The sequence below is a fragment of the Trichechus manatus genome, unplaced genomic scaffold, assembly GCF_000243295.1.
Source record: "Trichechus manatus latirostris isolate Lorelei unplaced genomic scaffold, TriManLat1.0 scaffold00060, whole genome shotgun sequence".
NCBI classification, from domain to species: domain Eukaryota; kingdom Metazoa; phylum Chordata; class Mammalia; order Sirenia; family Trichechidae; genus Trichechus; species Trichechus manatus.
In genome coordinates this window covers 2,899,762-2,925,308 of record NW_004443996.1, presented here as the reverse complement: position 1 = coordinate 2,925,308, position 25,547 = coordinate 2,899,762, and the positions used below count along the sequence as shown (strand labels likewise).

At 35.4% G+C, this 25,547-nt stretch overlaps 1 protein-coding gene across 2 annotated transcripts in view; it reads right to left on the bottom strand.

Moving 5' to 3' along the window:
• Nucleotides 1-1,032: 1,032 nt before the first annotated feature.
• CHM (CHM Rab escort protein) overlaps nucleotides 1,033-25,547 on the bottom strand; it is a 256,180-nt gene continuing 231,665 nt past the window's right edge. The window contains exons 13-15 of one of the 2 annotated variants that reach the window (XM_004378872.2): nucleotides 13,651-13,749; nucleotides 7,781-7,941; nucleotides 1,033-1,726 (exon numbers count right to left, since the gene is read on the bottom strand). In XM_004378872.2, coding sequence (XP_004378929.1) covers nucleotides 1,535-1,726; nucleotides 7,781-7,941; nucleotides 13,651-13,749 — 452 coding nt within the window. In that variant the 3' untranslated portion in view covers nucleotides 1,033-1,534. The remainder of the gene's footprint in view (nucleotides 1,727-7,780; nucleotides 7,942-13,650; nucleotides 13,750-25,547) is intronic. The other variant, XM_023733595.1, reaches the window with a different exon arrangement.

The following is a 25,547-nucleotide window of genomic DNA, read 5'->3' as shown; positions in this document are numbered from 1 at the left end:
TAAAATACTAATGTTCAGAAACAAATTTTCATTTGAAAAGCTTATTAATGCAAGGCATATGTAAAAATACAATGATTTATTTTGTCAAGGAGTTACCAGAAAACAATTATTTGCTGTATGAGAGATTTGATATTCATTCCCAAATCAATGGAAGAATTCTAAATAATTTTTCTTCTAGAAAAACTATTCTAAGTATGGCACTGCATTTAATTTTATAATCATTCTCAACATTAGGCAAGGTATTACTACTTCCACTTTACATATGGAGAAACAGGTTCAGAAGTTAAACAATTTGCCTAATATTACCAGTAGCACAGCTAGGACTAAATTAGGTCCATAGACTATTAGGTTAGTGCTCCAGTTACTTGACTGGACAGAATTTCAAAATGTCAATAAGCCTATCTAAACCTTTCCTTCCGTTCTTTCATTACTTCATTACTGAACTTTCCTAGTGAGGAACTGATTCCACATACAAATATCACTACTAATATTAAAAAGAAACCACTGCTGAGTAATGGACTCATGACTTGTGTGTAAAAATGTTTAAGCACCTTAACATGCATTCCCAACGCTTCTCAAGACAGAAAACAAATCTCTATTCTAAACATGGGCTCCTGCCTGGATCATGATATTTTAGTTTTTTCCAACTGCATTTATGTATGCTGCTATCATTTATGTCACATCATGCTGTCATACCTGTTATGGATTGAACTTTATCCTCCCAAAATGTGTTGTAAATCCTAACCCCTATACCTGTGATTATAACCCCATTTGGGAATGGGTTTCTTTGTTATGTTAATGAGACAGTATTAGTACAGGATGTGTCTTAAATCAATCTTTTTTGAGATTAAACAAGCAAGCCAGCAAGCAGAGATGGGGGAAGGCAGATACCATGGCACATGAAGATCACCAAGGAGCCAAGGAATAGAAGCTGAAGAAACAAGGACTTTCCCCCAGAGTCCACAGGGAGAGAAAGCCTCCCCCTAGAGCCAGTGCCTGGATTTTGGACTTCTAGCCTTCTAAACTGTGAGAAAATAAATTTCTGCTTTTTAAAGCCACCCACTTGTGATATTTCTGTTACAGCAGCACTAGATAGTAAAACAATACCCAAAAAGAAAATATAATTCTAAAAAATAAAGGAAATCTGTGAGCTGATTCTGAAGATGTGGGTTTTAAACTAATATTCAAAGTGGCAAAAAAAGTTGTCCTAAAACCACAGAATTATTGACAATGCATAGGATCATTTCCATAGTCATAGCTGTATTCCCAGTAGTCAATGCATTTATAATCTTCATATGTTAATCCCAAGGTTTGATAACTTAAAGCAGGCAAGTCAACATGCTTTACATGTGTTTTATGTTCCTGGAATGTCCTCTTTAAGGAAAATCCCCCTTTGGATTCCTATGACCTCTCTGTAATTCTGCATGTCAACTGACTGCTGCTTTTCTAACTTTTTCAAACAGTTCTTCCATCAAGACGTCTCTGAGGTCAGGAGAAATTTCCAAAGTGGGATACCCCGTTTGTTATACATTAATTATTCAGAGGGCTCCTCTGGGTTTCCCAGGTATGGGCTTTCCTTGGGAGTCTCTGAGTTTGTCGGTAGTATGGAACTGGATTCTGAAGGCTCTGGTTGTAAACTGTCTCCATCAAGGACAATGTCTTCAGGGTTTGGTGGAGGCGGACAGAAGTCTTCATTGGGGCAGATTTGCTGGAAAAGTGCTTCAGCCTGGCCAGGGGAAAAAAAAAGACACACTAGTTTTTGGACATCAACTTAACATGTGTGTGCATTTCTGGCATTATTTAGAAAAAAATTAAATCATTATCCTTAAAAATTTCTTTAACCAAGTTATACTACTTTACCAATATACATGACCTTCTAAAAATCTGCCTTCAGAGTTCCATGACTTATTTCCCTATAATTCTATACATGCATATCAGGTCCACTATTCAAGGATGTCAGTAATTGATCAAATTCCTTATCAAGTGATCAGATAGTTAAGAATTTAAGGTCATTCATTGTACATATCAACAGAATACAATTTCCTTTAACATTCTTTATATAATTTCCCATAAAGCCTATGTGTGATACTCATACTGGTCTAATTTAGCTTATAATCATTTTAACAAGTCATTGCTCAAATCAAGAAAAGTCCTCATTATTTGCTCAACTATTTGCTTTTCTGGTATTATTTTCCATCTCAACCCAGGTTTTAAGGAGTATAGCACAGTGTTTAAGATGGCATAAATGGCTTATGTACAAATTCCTACTTTTATTTGGATGAATATAGCTCACTGTTAGATAAGAGTGCTATTCTATGGAGATTTTACTTTATCCTACTGGAAACAGAGAGTCATTAAAGGGTTTAAAGACATTCGCTTATTTTAAATAATATCATGTTTCTCTGTACCATCACACCTTTTTTCCAGTCTACACACAAGGCCATTCATTAGGCCAGGAGTTGACAAACTATGGCCCACAAGCCGAATGTGGTCTGTTGCCTGTTTTTGTAAATTAAGTTTTATTGGAACACAGTCACATTCAATTACCTATTGTCTCTGGCTGCTTTTGTGCTACAATGGTAGAGCTGAATAGTTGTGAAAGAGACAGTTTCGCCTGCAAAACCTAAAAAATTTGCCATCTGGCCCTCTCTGTTTGGCAGACTCCTATACCAGGTGATTAAAACTGATATTCTTTGAGGGTGGTTGGGTAGAGGGGTAGGAAACAGAAAATTTTGAACTTTGATGTGGAGTTGAAAGAAGAAACAGGGGAAGAAAAAATATGTTCCTTTCCCTCTTGGGTATACTTCAAGAGTATATATTTAAATACACCATTTACTATGGATATTGTGAAATTAAATATTAGAGATGCCTCCTTGGCTCTCTCCACCCCTGGAGCTCACCACAACTCTTAGCAGGAGACACTTCACCCGTACTACAAAAACAGGAATGACCTACATCAGACAAAGCCCCTACCTCATGTTTCAGTTCTAGTAATAGGTTTTTTTTTTTTTTTTTGGTCTCATATCTCTAGCTTGTCTGTCTGAGGAAGTACTCCCTTTCCTTCACTCTCTGCATGGAATCAATGGAATCAATCACCAAATCTTGTCAATTTTATCTTCTATTTATTGACTACATCTGCCTTTCCCACTGACATAGTCCAGGCATGTACCATCCTTCCCCTAGACAACTGCGAAAGCATCAGAACTGGACTGGTCCCCTTGTTCTAGGGTTTACTCCTGTAATCAATCTCCATGCTGGCCTCAGAAGATCTATGGAAAAAGAAATTCTGTTATGCCACTTTCTGGCTTAAAACACTTCAATGACTCCTGTTATGGACTGAATTGTGTCCCTCCAAAATGTGTGCCAACTTGGCTAGGCCATGATTCCCAGTACTGTGTGATTGTCCACCATTTTGTTATCTGATGTGATTTTCCTACGTGTTGTAAATCCTACCTCTATGATGCTAATGAAGCAGGATTAGAGGCAGTTATGCTAATGAGGCAGGACTCAATCTACAAGATTAGGTTGTGTCTTAAGTCAATCTCTTTTGAGATATAAGAGAGAAGCGAGCAGAGAGACAGACAGAAGGCCCTCATATCACCAAGAAAGTAGTGCTAGGAGCAGAGCGCGTCCCTTGGACTCAAGGTCCCTGTGCTGAGAAGCTCCTAGACCAGCGGAAGATTGATGACAAGGACCTTCCCCCAGAGCTGAGAGAGAGAGAAAGCCTTCCCCTGGAGCTGGCACCCTGAATTCAGACTTCTAGCCTCCTAAACTGTGAGAGAATAAACTTCTGTTTGTTAAAGCCATCCACTTGTGGTATTTCTGTTATAGCAGCACTAGATAACTAAGACAACTCCCTACTGCCAATAGGATAAAATCCAAGATCCCTAACCCAAAACCAAGCCAAACCCATTGCCATCGAGTTGATTCCAACTCATAGAGATCCTCTAAGACTAAGTAGAACTGCCCTGTATGATTTCCAAGGCTATAAATCTTTACGGAAGCAGACTGCCATGGGTTCAAACAGCCGACCTTCTGGTCAGAAGCCAAATGCTTAACCACTGTGCCACCATGGCTCCCTCCAAGATTCCTACTATGGCAGATAAAACCCTTCATGCCTACCTTCTCTGGTCTTACCACCGACCACTTCGTCCCACTTCTACCTCTGAGACTTTCTGCTTCATTAATACCTATTTATGTGTACTTTCTTAAACATGCCATGATGCTTACATCCTGGGCTGGTGCAGATGATATTCTTTATATCTGAATTGTGTCTCTATTGTCTTCCATTTGAATGGGAAATTGCTCCTCATCTTTAATATCCTTCTCTGCAAGGCTTCTCTGACTCCCAGATAGAGCTCACTACTCCTCTGTGTTACCTCTAGACTTTAGATATTATTCTATTATTGTATATAGCACATTGCATTGTCATTTGTTGACATGCTTTTCTCCTTTACTAGACAGTGATTCCTCCAGGGCTGACAAGGACTGTGTTTTAGTCATCTCTGGATCCTTACTGCCTGGCATGAAGTAGAATCTCAATACCTTTTTTTTCTCTGATAAACGGAATAACTTTTAAAACTGTACTGAGATGAATAATTTGTGTAGAAGTTGTCAAAGGAGAATCTAATTTGCCATGTAAACTTTTGCCAAAAATGCAATAAAATATTATTTAAAAAAAAAACTGTACTGAGACACTATATAAATGTTGGATATAAATATAATTAGTATTATTACTACTACTTTTACTTCTACTCCAGTTCCTCCGTGTCTAACATCTTGTCTCCCTCTTGCCATCTCCCCCTAGGAAAGATTTTCCCCTGAACCCCAGTCCCTGTGGCTGGATCTCACTCTACTTCTGTATCTCCCTGTCATCAACAAACTGCCTACTAAGACTGCCACCAATTGTAGGCAGCCACATTACCCTTACTTGTGCTCTAACTACCTGTGGGACTCCCATCTTCAGCCCATCTGCTACTGGCCCTTGCTGATGCCAATTTCCTACTTACAGACTCCAGCTATTCCCAAGTCTCTCCTCTTTCTAACTGCTAGAACCTTTTACGGTCAAATGCCATGCTCTGGAAGGTATGCCTAGTGCTTCTTGGTCTAGTTGATTTCCCTGCCAAACAATTCCCAGTTCTGACAGCTGACATAAAGCTGTTAAATTACTTAAACAATGTCAGCTTGATTTTGATAGCATTGGACAATTTAAACAATAAAGTGTATTTTTAGGTCTATTTGTTTTTGAGAAAACCCAATTTCACTGAAAATATGCAAAAAAAGTCAATAATAATTTCTTTTGGCATTCACTTTAAGCAATAATTTTAGGAAGTAATTCACTTTGTCCATTGTTTAGAAATTACAAGTAACTTTTGTGTGCTTTCAAAGCACCTCTGTTGACAATTGACATTTTTATATTTTAGAAGGAGTTATGAAGTTTTAATAAAGAAATTGCAAATGATAGTCTAGAGTAGTTGACTGTCACCTTACAAATATTCCTCTCCCTTTTAAACCAGAAGGTATCTCAAAGGGTAAAAGAGTTTCATGTGGTTAAAAAAAAATGAAAAAGGACTAACTATGTAGTGACTTGGTTTTTTTATATTGGGAAGTACATAGAAGACAAGATGAGTTACTATAAATATTCCTGTTTATTTAACATACATCCACACAAAACAAAAACAAACATTTTGCCATTCAAGCACTTTGATGTATTTTGGATGTATCCTCATTAACAAGGTGAGTAACATAGCACACTGGATGAAGTATAAAACCACTGGGGTCCAACAAACTTGAGGTTGGATTGTGGCTCAAAAATCTATTAGTTATGTGATCTTAGACAAGTTATTTAACTCTTTTAGACTTTAGTTTCCTCATCTATAAAATGAAGATGATATGAACACTTACCTCAAAGGGTTGTTATGAGGACTGAATAAGATAATGTATATGAGGTACTAAGAATAGTGTCTGGCACATAGAAAATGCACAATGAATGATAGCTAAAGAAAACATGACACCTAAAATTGTCCTCCCTGAATAACATAAAGTGAATGATACTGCGATATGTGAGCAACTTGAAGTTCATAAAATCTATAAAGGCAGTTCTCAACTTACAAATGGATTGTGCTCCAAATTCTTATGTGAGTTGCTAATTTGTATATAAAAACAATGTTGTAAGTGGTGATTAGGTTGTCAGCCCAGCCCACAGCAGCAATTTAACTCATTTTATACCTAAAGGAGCCCTGGTGGCACAGTGGTTAAGAAGTCTGCTGTTAATCAAAAGGTTGGCGGTTCATGGGAGAAAGCTGTTCCATGGGAGAAAGATGTGACAGTCTGCTTCCATAAAGATTTACAGCCTTGGAAATCCTATGGGGCAGTTCTACTCTGTCCTATAGGGTCGCTATGAGTTGGAATTGACTTGATGGCGGTGGGTTTGGTTTTTTTGGTTTAGCATTTGTATTATTAGCTCTTATTTAAAAGGCTTTCCATTTTGGTGTTAAAAAATTAAAGTTCATTCATTGGCAATTAAAGTTCATTGGTTGGCAATTTCTGTATGGAGAGAAATTAGAATATCAAAGTAAAAACTGGTCATTTTAAACCATAAAGGCAGCTCTTGAACTAACTTGAACTTTCTATTAAAGTAATAAAATGAATGATGGATGAAAGACATGACTTCCTGCTTTTGTTTGGTATCACTGGTTGAACATCAATATCCAGGATCAACATTAGACTCTAAAGATGAAACACAAAGACTTTTGGGAAAAAAACTGTAGATGTATGGGTCAGGGCCATAGTTATAGTCTTGCTGCTATGACTAAAAATTAGATTAAAGGCTCAAAGAGGTCATTTGCTACCATGAGATCCCCACCACTGATGGGAACAAAACTTCCATCTGTGGTCTTAGAATACTGTTGAATTACTGATTTAATATACAGATGTGGCAACTCTACCTGTGAAAAGTTTAGATTTATGCCTCAAAAAATGATATTCTCGTTCGTGCCCACCCAGGGACGCCAAAAAAAAAAAAAAAACAAAAGATATTCTCTGCATTTTCCTTCCTGTCAAGTGCAGAGAGGTGTATTTGTATATGTATGTGAATCTTCAGCTTAATGGAATTACAATTCAATTTTGGCAGCTGTGTCAGCCTGTCCTGTACCTCTTCACAGCCCTCCCCAGGACTGCTGTCACAAATTCTGCCTTTATTTACCACACTCTTCAGCTGCTGTAATAGTAGATCTTGGGACACTGGTTTGTGTCAAAGCATTCACTGAATCATCTTAATTGTGAAAAATTATAAATCGTATGTTCTTCTCTAAGATTAAAAAAAATGCATTAAGAACATTATAAAATTATATTTTACATGTGACTAATTACATCCTTCTTGAAATTATTCAGGTTATCAGGGGAAAAAAGTGCATGTATTTCAAAATAATACACTGATAGGCCAGGAGTTAAAGTCAGAAGCAATGTTTCTTTAGAATCCTGGCATCATAAAGTCATTCTTATGAATATGTATTTCTAACACTTTCCATCCTCATTGTCACAATGGAACTCATAAATAATCTATTGTAATTCATCATTCTATGCGAGGAAGTGAAAATATCTCATACTATATTTAAAGTAGCTTGATAGTGCATAGAAAAAAGTTTAAGGGTAAATTGCAAAGACGGTATTAAATGAGAGAGATACCTTTCCAGTCTCTTTTTCCACCTCTCAGAGGAAAAACAATTCACTTTCCATACCACACTTACTTATTACAAAACAGAAACACCAACTGCCTTACCTGTTTGACTGCATTATCATTTCCTAAACCACAGTCTGGGCCGGAGCAGATGTAAACGTTGGATGATAAATCATTATAAGAGTTCCTGCTGATGTCTGAAGAATCTCTCATATTGAAGTAAAGGGCCCACAGAAGTCTTGGCTTTTCAACTTCTTCATTTTCTAAATGCAAGACATAAATTTGATTCACATCCTAAAGCACAATATGCTTGCCCACTGCTACAATATGTAGCCAATTACTAACAAAGCCATGACTACATATTGGGGTAAATCACAGCTTCGTATGTAAACAATTAGTAAATCTGCATCCACACACTCTAATATATGCATATGCTATTTAAGTAATGATGACTTTTCAACCTTAGATAAATTGGATTTTTAAAATTATTCTGATTATTAGTAAGCCTATTAGATTAACTCCAAATGTGTTCCCTTGGATTTCTATTTTTTTTCTCTTCAGTAGCAAATTACTTATAATCTCACATTTATCCCGATATTATCCCTATGAAGTGAAAAGATAACATAAATTGATTTTCTTATGTTTCAAATGGACAAACCAACTTGATAAATTATATAGTAAGTCAATAGTATATACAAGATTATGAAATGTCCAGAATAGATAAATCTATAGAGATAGGAAGTAGGATTGGGGGGAAGTGTCTTGGGGGAAAAGCGGGGGGTACTGCTAATGAGTACAGGGTTTCTTTTTGGGGTGATGAAACTGTAAAACTGATTGCCGTGATGGCTGAACAACTCTGTGAATATACCAAAAACCACTGGATTGTACACTTTAACTGGGTAAATTGTATGATATGTGAATTATATTTAATTAAAGTCATTAGTCAAAACACAGTATATACAAGATTAAAACTTTGATATCCTAACTCACATTCTAGTGCTTTGGCCTACTGAATTATAAAATTAATGGCAGCCAACAAACAAACAGCAAAAATGAGGTCACACAAGTGAAAGTCATTTTGAACACACATCCTCTCATTTAACACGAGCCATCTATTACGTGTGTTAGGTACTGAGCTACGTGTTGAGGATATGCAGATAAAGCAGACTTAGTTCTTACTCTCCAGTTTTTTTTTTTTTTTTAATGTTTCTTAGAACACCACAAAGGAGCCCTGATGGCACAGTGGTGAAAGCATTTGGCTGCTAACCTAAAGGCTGGCAGTTCAACCCCACCAGCTGCTCCATGGGAGAAAGATGTGACAGTCTGCTTTTGTAAAGATTTATAGGCTTGGAAACTCTATGGGGCAGTTCTACTCTGCTCTATAGGGTCGCTATGAGTCAGAATCGACTCTACAGCAGTGGGTAGTGGGTTACTATGCAACGGATACTCAATAAATAATAGCTGAACTGATTTTAATCCTGTTTTTAGGTACAAAGTGTGATATGCTTATAAAAAGGTCCAACTTTTATAACCTCAACGCCTAAAGCCTATTTCTTTCTATACTGATAATTATTTCTCTGCCTCTCTTCCTTAGAAATGTTATAATTAAATTTTCTTTGATTGAAAACAGAAAATATTGCTGTTAATATATTTATTGATTACAGTCTTCAGCCTAAATCTGAATGAAAAGAAAATTCAATCTTGAATTCTTCCATAATTCTGTAAAATTATAATAATGGATGTTTATGAAGTTTATCAAAGACTGTGAAGCACCTTGTGAATCATAAAGAAAATGCTAAGAACATAATTATCTAGTTAATTAACTGTTATTGTTAAATTGGTAATCCATGGAGAGAAATTCTCAGCTATTTGCAGTATTCAATTAACCAGAAAGTTCCATTCCCCAATTCAGGATAAATAGGATTTTCCTATATTTAGTTTAAAATATTTCCACTACAGGAATAGTCAGCCACAGTTAATACCTCCAAGATTTTTCCTGTTACATTTATCAAATATGTTATCTGTTCTAGTTTATCCTGAAAAATCCATAATTATTAGTGAGATAGGATGAAGAAACTCTGAATGGAAGAAGTGATCTCTTAGGGTCCCCTTTCTAATGCTATGATCTATGAGTCTAAGGTATCATTACCGCCATGGAGGCTCACAATAGGTGGCCAAACCTATGTATTTACAAAATAAAGGAAAATAAGGGACTCCTATTTCACAGCTAAAACCATATGGCTCTTAGTAAATTTAATGATGAGTTTAGTTTCACTAAATCTTACAGGAGGATACTTAAACATATCACCTATGATCTGTGAAACCAGACTCCTGGAGCATTGAAGGGAAATGGGTGAAGGTATGGAAGGCCTTTAATATTGTCCAGTTCGTTTCTAAGCATATACTAGGAGAGCTTATCTTGTATTTCATGGAAATTCCAGCTCAGAGGAGGGTTTTCATTCAGTAAAAGTTGGAAAAAATGAATAATCTAATACATTACAAGAAAGAAATTTCATACAGGTCGAGGCTCTGAAAGGAAACCATGAGGAAGGTGGAAAGTTGTTATAGACTGAAGATAAATGCTCTGGATACAAGGGAGTTACTAAGCTTTGACCTTAATACCTTCAAAGAGACATAAAATTGCTTCATCTTTCCTTGTGGTCAGCAAGAAGGCAGAGAAATAGCTGGAAAGAAACATGCAGTTGTAAAGTGCACAATTGTTAAAAAAAATTAAAAATTAAAATTGCTGAGTTTTAGCTAGGAGTACATCACAAGTTGCCAGAGGTAGAACTGTTTTTCTGCAATAGTTCCTTTAACTCAATGAGATAGTGCGAAGGACTAAACAAGTAATAGGTAATTTAGAATAAAATCTTGGGCAAATTAAACTAGGGCAAGTACAGAATACGATACGCAGAAAAAAATCAACAATAGCATATCAAATAAAAGCAAAAAATGGATTATAGTCGCATGTCAAGTTCAGGGAGAGAGGAAACTATTTTTAGTAACACTGGTGAGTTGTATGAGACCAAGCGAGTAGGTGACTGTCATCGCCTTGGCTAAGTCTGAATACAACACATTAAAAAAAAAAAATTAGGATCAGACATTTGTCTTTTCAGCTCAACAATTAGTTAACACCTTTATAAGCCACTGACTTCAAACTATACCTGTGATGGGAGTTTCTGCTTCTAGGCAGCTCTACTTTTTTGAGATAGGAAGTGAATGAGATGCAAAGAGATAACTCCACATGCCATGCACAATGGAGGTAAAGAGAAAGAAGATGGTGCGATAATAATACCACATTTTTGACATTTCAAGATAAAATACTTATGAAATTATTGGTTCAATCTGTATTGAAAATCTCAATTTCCTGAGTAAATAAGAAACCATTTAGGATAGTCCTGTCAGTGAGACTGGAACATACTGCTCATTTCACAAATCTCTCTCAGTGCTTTGAAGAGTATTCTGGAGTCTGGAAGAATTAATGAACATATAAATGGTGATTAATCACCTCACTTTCTCACCAGCGGAATTAGGTTCATTAAGCATAAAACATCTGATATTTCTTTGAACTCTGAAGTAGGGAAAGGTTTGGAGATCTTTGATGTTCTTAAAGGAGCCTGGAAGGTAGGGCTCTTGGAGGTATTAGTACAACTGCTTCCTGAGCCAGAGTGTATCTCAAGAGCTCTGGCTGACATCTTAAAGTGAAAAAGTAAGAAAGAGAGGGAATACCTTCAGAACTCTACAAGAATTTCTTGTATGCACTGGCAAAGAAGTACTGCACTTGAGAAGAGAACTTCGTCTTTTATAACAAATATACTTTCTTTCAAGGTGACTAGGCTGACTTTCACAAAGGCTTATGAAGCACACCACCAGAAAATGCAGAAAGCAAAGAAAAAGAAAATAAGCCCAAATAATGTTATTTCTTGTGCACGTTTCAAAACAAAATAGTCACAATGCTTGAAAGCACAGGTTTTCATATCATTGTCAAATAATTATAACATAATAATAAAAGCCATCAATTTGTGAAAATATGGGTTTTTGCTACAGAGAAGAATGTGCTTTAATGTATTAAAAGTTCATATTGCTCATAAAGTTCCTTCTTCCTCATTTAGGCAGGAAAATGAATTGAGTTCTCTTCTCCAGGTGACTTTGCCTCTTTGACCTGCCATGGCCCAGTGCTCACTTTATCTGGTGATTCATTTTCAATAACTCCAACAGTATTTGTTCTGACATTTTAATTAAAATATGACCACTACCTCATCCAGATGATAAAAAGGCCTGTGTGCCAGTGAAAACCAGCTTTTCAGTGCCTCGGTGCACCTGAGGACCCCTCTGAGCACATAGTTCTTACTCAAGAATTTCACTTGGGTTCTAAACAATACATCACTTCAAAACGGGATCACTTTAACCATTAAGATTAATGTTTAAAAATCTAAAGTGGCTAGAGGATGTTAAGTAATGAACATGTAATTTCTTCCAGCTTGATTTTTTTTAAAAAGAAAATTAAATGCATTTATAACATGAAAAGGTTAGAAAATACAAATTTAGTACATTATTTGGGACCACCACACAATGAAATTACAGCAGAAGAAATACGAAAAATTTCAGGAATAAAGAAGAAACTCAAGAGTTTTTATAAGAAAGGAACAGATGTAATTAAAGCCAAAGGATAAATCTACGACTCCATATTAGGCTTAAGAATATTATCATGTACCATAACTTTGAGAACAAATCTTTTAACATTTATATGAGACTTTCAAATGGAGAAAATGTAAATATGAAACAAAATAATTTCAAACTAAGGTAAAGCATATCTTCAGACTGGAGGATTTTTTTCAGGCGGCTTACAAATTAATTAAGTAATCATACTGATATTGGCTCCTAAGAATAGAGCAGTTTGTTTCCTTATGTAAATCCAGATGCCACTCTATGCACCTTCTCTGCATTAAGACAACAAACAATGCACATAGGAGATGGACTAAAAGGAAATAGGATAAGTAGAAGTAAATAAATGACTGTATGAACAAGTGAGGATATATGAATTAATGAAGAAATTGACTAAGATTCAAGTAGACAACCAAATCCTATAATGAAAATCACCCTTGCTTCATATAAATGAAGAAGATTCACTGAGTAATTTTTTTAGCACTTACATACAAAATACACTGAATTTGCTATAAGAGGTACCTTATTATGTGAGTAGAAAACTTTAAAAGTTTATGGTTGAAAAGCATTTTTTTCCAATGTGAATACGTAGCAGAGTTGCATGTATAGTTTTGAGAGTTAAGTATTTATCACATCACTAGCATGTTATACATTAAATTACAATTATTTGTTAGGAAGGATTCTGCATTTGCTAATTAATATTTTAATCTCTTAGTGAAATCTACATTTTTTAAAGGAAGATAACTTTTTCTGATAAAGCAGTATATGATCATTGTACAACACCTGGAAAATATAGAAAGATATAAGGAAAAGCTAAAAAGCACTCAAAATCCTGCCAAAATTAATTGAGAGATTTCCCAACAGTTTGTTTCTATGACTGCGAATATATATTCACATAAGTGTATATTTTTGCACTTAAACTAAATATGTATATATATTAGTATGTATACATATGCAACAATGGGCTCAAGCATAGCAACAATTGTGAGGATAGCGCAGGACCTGGCGTTTTGTTCTGTTGTACATGGGGTCGCTATAAGTCGGAACCCACTCGATGGCACCTAACAACAACAACAACATATGCAATATACATACACACATATATATTTTTCCTTTAACATTATAGAGTGACTTTTTCCCCATGTTTAGGGAGGAGACTGTGCTCAATCATCCTGGTGAAACATGTGAGTATTGTTCTTGAATACACCACATTTCAGTTCAGGTTGCAGAAACCTTCACGAAATATCTAAGACGAGTATAAAGGTTACATTACCTTTCCCATCACGAATCACCATTTTTTTCCTTACCTATCTCCGTTTCCGTATATGGAGTAAACAATTTCTGCACAACTGGTTCTAAATCTTCTCTTGCTGTTTTAGATGATGTACAAGTCAAATGAACCAAATCTGTTAAAAAATAATATTTTGAGTTCCTATTTATCACCTATTTAATTGTTCATTAATATTCAAGGCACTAAGGTGGTTGCCCTGGGTTAACAGAGTTGAGTAAGTCATGGTTCCTGTCTTCAAGGAGTTTATAATCTAGTGATAAAAAGGCATGTAAAAACCATAACATTAGGCTATATGTGTTAACTAAAACCCCAGAAAAAGTAGCAGTTGATGTTAATTTTGTAAAACTTACAGAGCAGAAAAAATTTAAGTTATTCTTATGACATTCCTAAAGAGGGTAGATAAAGGATTGCTAAAAAAAAAATAGCTGTTTAAACAAGACTGAAGGTGGAGTATTTCTTTATCTTAAAGAATACATTTCACATATTTCAGACAGAAGAATCCATTTATACACACATTATTGACAAGTTAACAAACAGTCTATTCATTACAGGGTTCTCTAAAAACATTTTGGGGGAACACTGTTGGCTTCTGTTTGAATCATATATATATACTTGGAAGCCCCCAAAACGGCACAGGTTAAAATAGTCTATATATTTTTCAGGAATTCCAAATCACTTTTTTTTTTTTCAATTAGTTCAAATTAATGAGACTTTACTCTCATTTGTATTTACAAATTAATGGGACCTGGATCTTGGAGATTGTTTAGGTTAGATAATATCGTGTGTAAAAAGGGTCCTTCACAGGAAGTAAGACATTGTAGCCTAATTCTGTTTGAACTTCCAAAGGCCCACATGAAAGGGTGAAGGAAGGAAGAAAAGTTCTACATACTGAAAGAAAGGACAGGATCCCTAAATAGGAGAAATACTTATTGTCCTGGAAAGGGTATGGAATGGGACAAAATAATCTCAAATTAGAGAACAGCAAGTGCTGAGAAATTCCTTCCCCTACTACACAGTAGAATGGAATTTTTTTTTTAAACCACGGGAAGATAGCTCAAATTATATCATGAAAACCAAGGTCAGAGTAAGATTCTTGTTACCAAAATTCATTCAACATTCAACTTCTCTAAAATATATTTAAACATAAATTGAAGGACTCTTAATAACTATGTAAGTGGAAATCATATTATATAGTCTCCCCACCCCCAGTCCACCAAAGAAAGTGATGTTCTAAGAAGGCTCCTACCTTATTTATGACCTAATAAAAGATTTACCTTATTTACTGTTTTTTCATGAATTTAACTATGATTCCCACTGGTTCTGGGGCATTATAGGATAAAAACCAAACCCGTTGCCGTTGAGTCGATTCCAACCATAGTGACCCTACAGGAGAGTAGAACTGCCCCATACAGTTTCCAAGGGGTGCCTGGTGGATTCAAACTGCCAATCTTTTGGTTAGCAGCTGTAGCTTTTAACCACACCACATTTCAAAAGGTATGATAAACTACACAACAAACTTATTCCTAGTTAACTTAAAATTGTCAAATGCCATGTAACTTTGGTGGTGAGGGGACTTAAACTTTCTAGAAAATCACCAATTTAAACAGGGTATCCAATTACAAAGATCAGAAATCTTGATATAAATATTCAAGATAAATTGCCCTGTCCTCATTCCAGTCTTGCCAAAGTTCTTAATTTTCCAGTTATTTCCTATACAATTAACACTTACTATGGGGGAAAAAAACAGATGAACATAAATATATTTTTGAAAAATATCTTAATGGCTAAAATATTGATTACATTAAACAAGATATATAAAAGAAATACACTGGAGCAATTTCATCCTCATTTTTCTTAACAACAGAATTCAGTTTAGAGAATGCTAGCAAAAATTTCTATAATGAACTAAGATTACCATCTTGTACTTAACGAGTTTTACAACTCATCGTAGAAGACAAATTAAAGACATTCATAACCTGAATTCTGTTAAGCGCCTGACTACAGCTGAAGGGTTGGCAGTTCAAACCTATCCAGAGACAGGACTTACGATCTGCTTCTGAAAGGTCACAGCCTTGAAAATCTTATGAAGAAAATTCTACTCTGCACACACGGGTCTCCATAAGTCAGAATTGACTCAACAGCAACTAACAACAACAAAAACCTTGATTCTGCTTAGATGCTACATAATTATTGCTCTAGCTACAAATTTAAGGTACCAACAACTATTTTTCCCCTACACTTCCAACTTTTCCTATTACTTAGGTAACCTCCTTGATTTAGGTTACTCTGAATTCATTTTGTTTCTCTGCAAATCAGAGAGATTGTTGATTGTGTTACTTTTTTAGTTTTTCAAAATTGGTGGGTTAATCTTCATACTTCCTGTAAGCACTTGGCAGGGCAAACTTTAGAGTGGATTTTTCTCTTTTTTGTCTGTCAGATATAACTTTTACTTGTAGTAGGGGCTCAATAAATACTTGTTGCTAATGTTAATTTGCTTCCCCATCACAGGCAAACATTAGATACTCACCTGCTTGAATATACATACGTGCACACAAAAACATATGTATGCATAAACACGCATGGGGAAATTTAACTAGTTTCTTACATGAATATCAGGATAGAGGTAAGGGAAGTACTAATAGAGATCCTCAAATTATTTACATCTATCTGCCTGAGAAATGCTCACAGACACATTTAGATATATCTATAAAATGTCCATAAAATTTTTAAAAGAATATCTAGAACTTACTGTAGAGCTAACATGCATGTATTGAACAGTATTCTAAGCATGTTACAAGTATTATTTCATTCCACCTGTGCAACAGCCAACTGAAGTAGATACTACTAATATCCTCATTTTACAGATGACAAAACAGAGGCACAGTGAGGTTTAAAAGATATCTCCAAATCATCCAGAGCTGGGACTTAGCTGGAATTCAATCCCAGGTAGTCTCCCTCCAGAGTGCTTGCTCCTAATCACTAAATGATATTATGTAAATTATAATAATCTCCTCTAGAACATACATCCCAGCACTTAAGGCAGGGGTCTTCAAACTGGGACATGCACATGGGTACACAAGGACTTTTCACAAAATACAATAACTATAAGAGAGTCATTTTCCAGACACTCAACTCCAGCTCCCTCCACTTCACTAAGTCATGTATTCCAATAAGTTTTATTTTTTGTGTTTAATAATTACTTACCAAAACTTGTAATGTATTTATGATACCTTGATTAATTATGAGTAATTATAATACTCAATCCAGAAGTATATATTTTTTAATACTGAGAAGGTTATTGTCCCAGGAATTTAAAAAGAAATTCTATTTCAACTTATTTTTTTAAATGAGTGATACTGTACCCACTGCCATTGAGTTGATTCCGACTCATAGCGACCCAACAGGACAGAGCAGAACTGCCCCAAAGGGTTTCCAGATTCAAACTGCCTACCTTTCGGTTAGCAGCCTGTGCTCTTAACCACTGTGCCACCAGAGCCCCAAATGAGTGATGGTGGGTATCAAATATCCTTGGTATATAGATTCTATTGGATACATTTAAAAGAGTGATGACATACCAGTATTTATAATATATTGGAAATTAAATTATTTACAATTGTTTGAATTTTATGATGAAAAATTGTATATGTCAACTTACAAGTGTTCAAGGGGGTACAATATTTTCAAAATTCATTTTTTGAAATGAATGAGCAAAAAGATTGAAGAACAGTGCTTTAAGGTAATCCACCTCAAAGCCAAATCTGTAGAACATGCCAAAAAAAAAACACAAAAACTAAAAATGAAACTACTATATGACCCAGTAATTCCATTGCTAGGAATATACCCAAGAGACTTGAGAGCAACAATGAGAACAGACATATGGACACCAATATTCATTTCCACTAAAATTCTACTATGTAAAACATTTATTTGCATTCTTCTCTACAGAATTAACTGTGCTCAATAAATACTAAAAACAGTCACAAATCAGATCAGGAAAGGCAAATGCTCTCCTAAAATTTCATTTCATTAGTACCAATTGATAACTAAGATTCTGGAAGATGTAACAGTGGTGGAAACATTTCCCTTTGGCATCATATAAGAGTATAACTGACATAATTTTTTTTAAAACTCTGACTCTACCTTTTATAAACCATGCTCCTTTTACTTCATTTAGTAACTGTTATAAAGGCTTAATGGATTCAAGGATGACAAAACGTGTTCTCTGTTACAATTCTTATGTTGGCAATACACTTAGATTTATATTGGCATTAAAGAAACATCAGTGCAAAATAAGCTCTAATCCACAGAATGCAGGGCTAATACTGAAAAAACTTTGATGAATGGAGTGCTAGTCATAATTAGTACCATTGAAACAAGAGCACAACAGATCTAGAAGTCAGAAATAACACGAAACTAGAAATAACACACTTTGCATTCTCTAAAACTGATTGTTATGGATTGAATTGTGTCTCCCAAAAATGCATATCAACTTGGCTAGGCCATGATTCCCAGTATTGTGTGACTGTCCACCATTTTGTCATTTGATGTGATTTTCCTGTGTGTTGTAAATCCTACCTCTATGATGTTAATGAGATAGGATTAGAGGCAGTTATGTGAATGAGGCAGGACTCAATCTGCAAGATTAGGTTGAGTACTGAGTCAATCTCTTCTGAGATATAAAAGAGAGAAGCAAGCAGAGGGACAGGGTATCTCATATTACCAAGAAGCGAAGAGCCAGGAGAATAGAGCATCCTTTGGACCCGGAGTCCCTGCACCTGAGAAGCTCGTATACCAGGGGAAGATTGATGACAAGGACCTTCCTGCAGAGTTGACAGAGGCTTCTGAAATTGTCATGCAGCAGTCATTCACACTATATAAGTAGGCAAAATGGTTTCAAATGCATTTAAAGAATCTTTATGTATGGCCTAGTCAACAAGTGAATTTTGTTGTGCAAGTTAACTAGGAATACATCATTTATATATATATAATATATATTCAATATATTTACTATCTTGATATATTTTTCAATACACTTATATATATTGAAAGAGTATATATATTATATATTGAAAGAAATGTGGCTCATAACTTGTCTTTCATAAAGGCATAAAGGAAAAATGCAATTTTTGTGATGTAGTACAAGAAAGAACACATGACTGTGTCAGTAAGATACAAAAGGTCAGAAACACTTTTTTTTTTAAAAGGTATTACGTGAGCATCTGAGTTTGCTGATATACTGCACAAAATTTGATTCTTTGGATACAACCAGGAAAAACTCCAGAGTAAGCTTGCACTTTTTCAATAGAATTTAAGAAAATATCTACAATGTCAACTTAAAACCATAAGGTAAAATAAGTTTAATTGGAAAATCAAATCTGTGCTTCACGACAATACTACTAATAAAAATAATTGAAAAATACACAAACATATGGAAATTAAAGAACACACTATTAAACCACCAATGGGTGAAGGAAGAAATTATAAGTTTCTCAGAGTCAAAGGAAAATGAAAGTGTAACATATCAAAACTTAAGGGATGTAACAAAGGTAGTACTCAGAGGGAAACTTACAGTAATAAATGACTACCTAAAAAAAGAAGAAAGATCTCAAATTAACAGCCTAAATCCATAATTTGAGGAACTAGAAAGAGAAGAGTAAGCTAAGTCTAAACCTACCAGAAGAGAGAAAATAAAAAGACCAGAGCAGAAATAATTGAAACTGAAAAGAAAAAAAAAAAAAAAAACAGAATCAACAAAACCAGAAGTTGGTTCTCTGAAAAGATCAATAAAATTGACAAACCTTTAGCTAGAGTTACAAAAACAAACAAACAAAAGAAAAGATATAAATAACCAAAATAAGAAATAAGAGGAGACATTACAACTGATCTGCTAGAAAAATAAAGAGAACTATGACAGATTATGAACAACTATACAGCAACAATGGATAACCTACATGAAACAGACAAAGTGTTAAAAGCCCACAATCTACCCAAACTGATTCAAGAGTAAACAGAAAATCTGAACAGACCCATAACAAGTGGAGACTGAATAAGTAATCAAACACCTTCCAACAAAAAAAAAGCCAAGGACAAGATGGCTTCACTGGGGAATGCTACTGTCATGGATTGAATTGTGCCCCCCAAAATATCTGTCAACTTGGCTGGGTCATGATTCCCAGTATTGTATGACTGTGTATCATTTTGTAATCTGATGTGATTTCCTTAAAAGTTGTAAACTCTATCACTATGATGTAATAAGATGGATTAGCGGCAGTTATACTGATGAGGTCTACAAGATTAGTGTCTTAAGCCAATCACTTTTGAGATATAAAAGAGAGATGTGAGCAGAGACATATGGGAACCTCATACTACCAAGCAAGCAGGTCCAGGAGCAGAGCACATCCTTTGGACCAGAGGTTCCTGTGCTGAGATGCTCCCAGACCAAGGGAAGACTGATGCATCACAAGGATCTTCCTCCAGAGCTGACAGAGAGAGAAAGCCTTCTCCTGGAGCTGATGCCCTGAATTTGGACTTATAGCCTATTTGACTGTGGGAAAATAAATTTCTCTTTGTTAAAGCCATCCACTTGTGGTATTTCTGTTATAGCAGCACTAGATGACTAAGACAGCCACTAAACATGTAGAGAAAAACTTACACTAACCCTGTTTGAACTCTTCCAAATGATACAGAAGGAATACTCCTTAACTGATTCTATGAAGCAAACACAACCCTGATACCAAAACCAGAAATCTATGCCACAAAAAGGGAAAACTACAGGCCAATATCCCTTATAAATACAGGTGCAAAAAATCCTCAACAAAATATTAGTGAACAGAATCCAACAGCATATTAAAAGAGACTTACACCATGACCAAATAAGATGTATTCCAGGAATGGAGGCATGGTTCAACATTAGAACAAAGGAAAAGAATCACATAATCATCTAAATTGATGCAGAAAAAGCATTTGATAAAAGCAAATACCCTTTCTTGATGAAAACCCTCAAGAAGACTGGAAAAGAAGGGAAGTTCTTCAATATGATTAAGGGCATATATAAAAAATCAACAGCCAACATTATACTTAATAGAGAAAGATTGAGAGCTTCCCTCTTGAAATGGGGAACAAGACAAGGGTACCCATTCTCACCACTCCTATTCAATATTGTATTAGAAGTCCTAGCCAGAGCAGTAAGACAATAGAAAGAAATAAGAGTATCCAGATTGGAAAAGAAGTAAAATTATCCCTACTCATGATGATATGATCCTATTTACAGAAAATCCCAAAGACTTCACAAGAAAGCTTCTACAGCTAATAGAGGAATTTAGCAAAGTTGCAGTGTATAAGGTCAACAAACAAAAATCAGCTGAGTTTCTATACACCAGCAATGAGAAATCTGAAAGGGAAATTAGGGGGATGACTCTATTAACAATAGCATCTAAGAGAATAAATACCTAGGAATAAATTTAACCAGGGATGTGAAGGACTCATACAATGAAAATATTAAATACTGCTGAAAGAGGTTAAAGAATTAAATAAATGGAAATATGTTCCGTGTTCATGGATAGGAAGACCATGTTGTTACAATGTCAATACCACCCGAAGTGATCTATGGATTCAACACAACCCAAATCAAAATTCCAACAGCCTTCTTTACAGAAATGGAAAAACCAATCCTCAACTTTATATAGAAATGCAAGAGGCCCCCAATAGCTAAAGCAATGTTGAAGGAGAAGAACAAAGTAGGAGGACTCACACTTCCTGATTTTAAAACATATTATACAGCTACAGTAATCAAAACAGCCTGGTACTGTATAATAGACAGACCGACCAATGGAACAGAATTGAAAGTCCTGAAATAAACCCATATATCTATGGTCAACGGATTTTTGACAAGGGTGTTAAGTACATTCGATGGGGAAAGAAGAGTCTCTTCAATAAATGGTGCTGGGAAAATTGGATTTTCACATGCAGAAAAATGAAACAGGATACATGCCTTAGAACACATACACACACAAAAATTCAGAACGGATTAAGGATCTAAATGTGAAAACTGAAACTATAAAATTCTTAGAAGAAAATGCAGGGGCAACGCTGTCGCGTCTAGCCTTTAACAAAATATTATCTAATATGGTAACGAAAGCACTAACAACAAAAGACAAAATAAATAAACAAGACCTTATAAAACTTAAAAACTTTTGTTCATCGAAAGACTTTACCAAAAAAGTGAAAAGACGAACTACTAATTGGAAACTACCTTTGGAAATCACACACCTGATAAGAATCTAATAACCTATATATATATATTACTACAACTTAACAACAAAAAGACAAATAACCCAATCAAAAAATGACAAAGGAATTGAATAGACATTTCACCAAAGAGGACATTCAAATGGCGACGTAACACATGAAAAGATGCTCAACGTCATTCTCTACCCCCCCCCCCAAAAAAAAAACATTGACTCGAGTGGATTCCGACTCATAGTGAACTTACAGGACAGAGTACAATGGTCCCATAGGGTTTCCAAGGAGCAGCTGGTGGATTTAAACTGCTGACATTTTGGTTACAGCCGAACACTTAGCTACTGTGCCACCAGGGCTCCCATTATTTACCAGAGAGATGCAAATCAAAGCCACAATGAGATATTATTTCACTCCCATTAGGATGGCTAAGATTAAACAAAACAAAAAACCCCACAAACCCAGAAAATAACAAAAGTTGGAACCCTTGTCCGTTGCTGGTGGGAATACATTGTCAAAAACAGTGTAGCAGTTCCTCAAAAAAACTAAAAATGAAACTACTATATGACCCAGTAATTCCACTGCTAGGAATATACCCAAGGGACTTGAGAGCAACAATGAGAACAGACATATGGACACCAATATTCATTTCATCATGATTCACAATAGCAAAAAGGGGGAAACAGCCTAACTGCACATCCATGGATGAATGGATAAACAAGATGTAGTACATACATATAATGTAATACCACTCAGCCATAAAGAGAAATGAAGTCCTGATCCATGCTACAACATGGATGGAGCTTGAAGACATTATGTTGAGTGAAATAAGTCAATCACAAAGGGACAGATATTGTATGACCTCACTTATATAAAAAGACAGAACAGGCAAATATATAGAGATCAAAGTTTATTAGTGGTTACCAGGAGAACTAGGGAGGGGAAAAGTGGGGGTTATTGCTTAGGGAGCACTGAGTTTCTGTTTACAGTAATGGAAAAATTGTATTAAGGGTAGGATTGCAACTTATTGCTGTCAATAAGTTGCACATCTCTAAAAAGTTGAATTGGCAAAAGTTGTGTGGTAGATATATTTACAACAACAACAAAGATAAAGAGCAGCTGCTAAGGCTGCTTATGTACAACCAAACACCTCACAGGTTTTCGTTGCTTAGTTTGGAGGTTTAGGGTCATGGTTTCATGGGACATCCCAGTTAACTGGCCTAATATTGTGTTCAGTGTTTCTGTTTTATCTCCTAGTTCCTTGCGTAGTGCCTCGGTCTTAAAAGCTTACAAGCGACCATCCAAGGTACAACAATTGGTCTCAATTTGCCTGGAGAAACAGAAGAAGAAGAGTCAGGAATAGGAGAAGGAAATAGAATGCATGGCTAATTGCCTCCATGAACAACTGCCTCCTTTGCCATGAGACCAGAAAAACTGGATGGTGCCCGGCAATAATTACTAAACATTTTGATCAAAGATTCTGTAGAAGAATCCTGATCATAAGGGGTAAAGTACATAACAGAATTTAACAATCTCATGGAATCCAGAATTTCTGGAACCATGGTGGCTGGATGAACCCCTGAAACTACTTCTCTGAGATGATTTTTAAACCTTAAACCAAAAATATCCCCTCAAGTCTTCTTAAAATCAAACAACAGTTTAGCTTAACTATTAAAGAATGTCTGCCTTGAGTATTGTGCTCTTTTAAGAACTTATCTATATGGGATCTAATTGACAACAGCAACATAAAAGATTAGGTAAGAAATTTAGGGGGCAATGAGTTTATTTTAATGGAGGAGGAACAATTCGGAAAAGAAGGCTGAGAATGGTTGCACAACTTGAAGAATCCAATCAATGTCACCAAACTATACATGCAGAAATTGTTGAACTGGTGTATATTTTGCTGTGTATATTCTTAACAACAAAACATCAAATAAATTATAAAAATAAAAAATAATTTAAATAGTTGTATTTTCAAAGAGCAAATAAGAGAAAAAGGCATAAATGATTGTTTGAAATCATTATCTAAAGTCAGTTTTCTGAAATGTATATAGTATTTTCTTAATAGGGTCATAAAAGCAGAAAACATTGTTATAATGGTTTTAATACAAACCTGTACCTACATTAAAATCTTGGTGATTCATTATTAAATACATACATATAATCGCATTATATATTCACAAATATATGACCATATCATAGATGAATAGCACCCTATGACATCAAATTTCAGAATAAAGCAGCTGTTACTGCCTGATTATTATGTGCCAAAATAAATAAATAAATAAAAATACACCAAAGATTTCAAACTGCCTGGTGCCACAAAGTACTGGGCTGCTAACCGAAGGGTCGGTGGTTCGAACTCACCAGAGGCTCCAAGGGAAAAAAGACGTAGTGATCTGTTCACGTAGATTACAGCTTAGGAAACCCCGTAGGGCAGTTCTACTCTGTTATATAGGGTCGCTATGAGTCGAAATCAATTTGACAGCACACAACAACAACAGGATATGAATAAGCACTTTTAAGAGTGTGAAATTGAATTCCAAATAGAAGGACTGCAGAAATGATGTTTTGCTAATCTACAAATGATTTATGAAACAGAATACATCCCATATTAAATTCATTTAGGATATAAGAAAAGATGAGTGGAATATATATATAAGGTATGTTCTAAAATACGAACTACGGTTGTGAAAAATATGACTGACTTAGCTTTGAAAAACACAATAAATAAAATTTAAATATTTAACACCCTCAATAACTTGAATCAAAGTAGCTGAGTGGAGGAAATCTTAAGCTGATTTATAAACTTAAAAAAATTACTACTTTTAAAAACATACAAGAAGCAGGCTAACCCAGGATTGCTTAGAAAAGTCCTGTATTAATAGATAACAATGATTTGCTATCAGTATATCAAAATACCAGCTTAAGCGATATTGGCCTCTGTTTATATTTCAATTACAGTAACATCTCACTTATTCAGAGGTCTTTTACACACACAACTAAGAACCAGGAAGTCTGTGACCCCACCACCAAAAAAAAAGGCCTTTTAGCATCCACGGTAGATGTTACAATATCCACAGATCAATATATCACTTGTTCAGATTGGATTATGTTACATTAATGATTTTAATTATGTTAATATTACATGCAATTTTAAGAAGCTTGGTTTTCTTGTTTTCTGGCCCTCCGCAGATTAGAAGTAGCAAATAAGGGGGAAGAAAGATCAGTAAAAAGTGCTGCCAGAAAGAACATTTTGATAGCTGCATGAAAACAGCCTGACAGAGTGAGAGGAGGAAGACATATAAAATGTAGATATAAGAAACGATAGTCACTTAGCATAGGGGCCAAAACCAAACTCGCTGCTGTCGAGTTGATCCTGACTCATAGCGATCTTACAGGACAGAGTAGAACTGCCCCAAAAGGCTTCCAAGGAGCAGCTGGTAGATTCAAACTGCCAACCTTCTATTTAGCAGCCTAGCTCTTAAACACCGTGCCACTAGGGCTGCAGCACACAGGCAAACAAGTCTAAACACTTCAACAGATCCCAAGGGTATCACCGGATTGCCAAGGACCATAATAAATAATGGTCACAATACTCCTGAATTATAAACAAAAAGGTTAAAACAGGGCGAGTTCCAGCAAAATGGCGCTCTAGGCAGAAGCACCACGCTG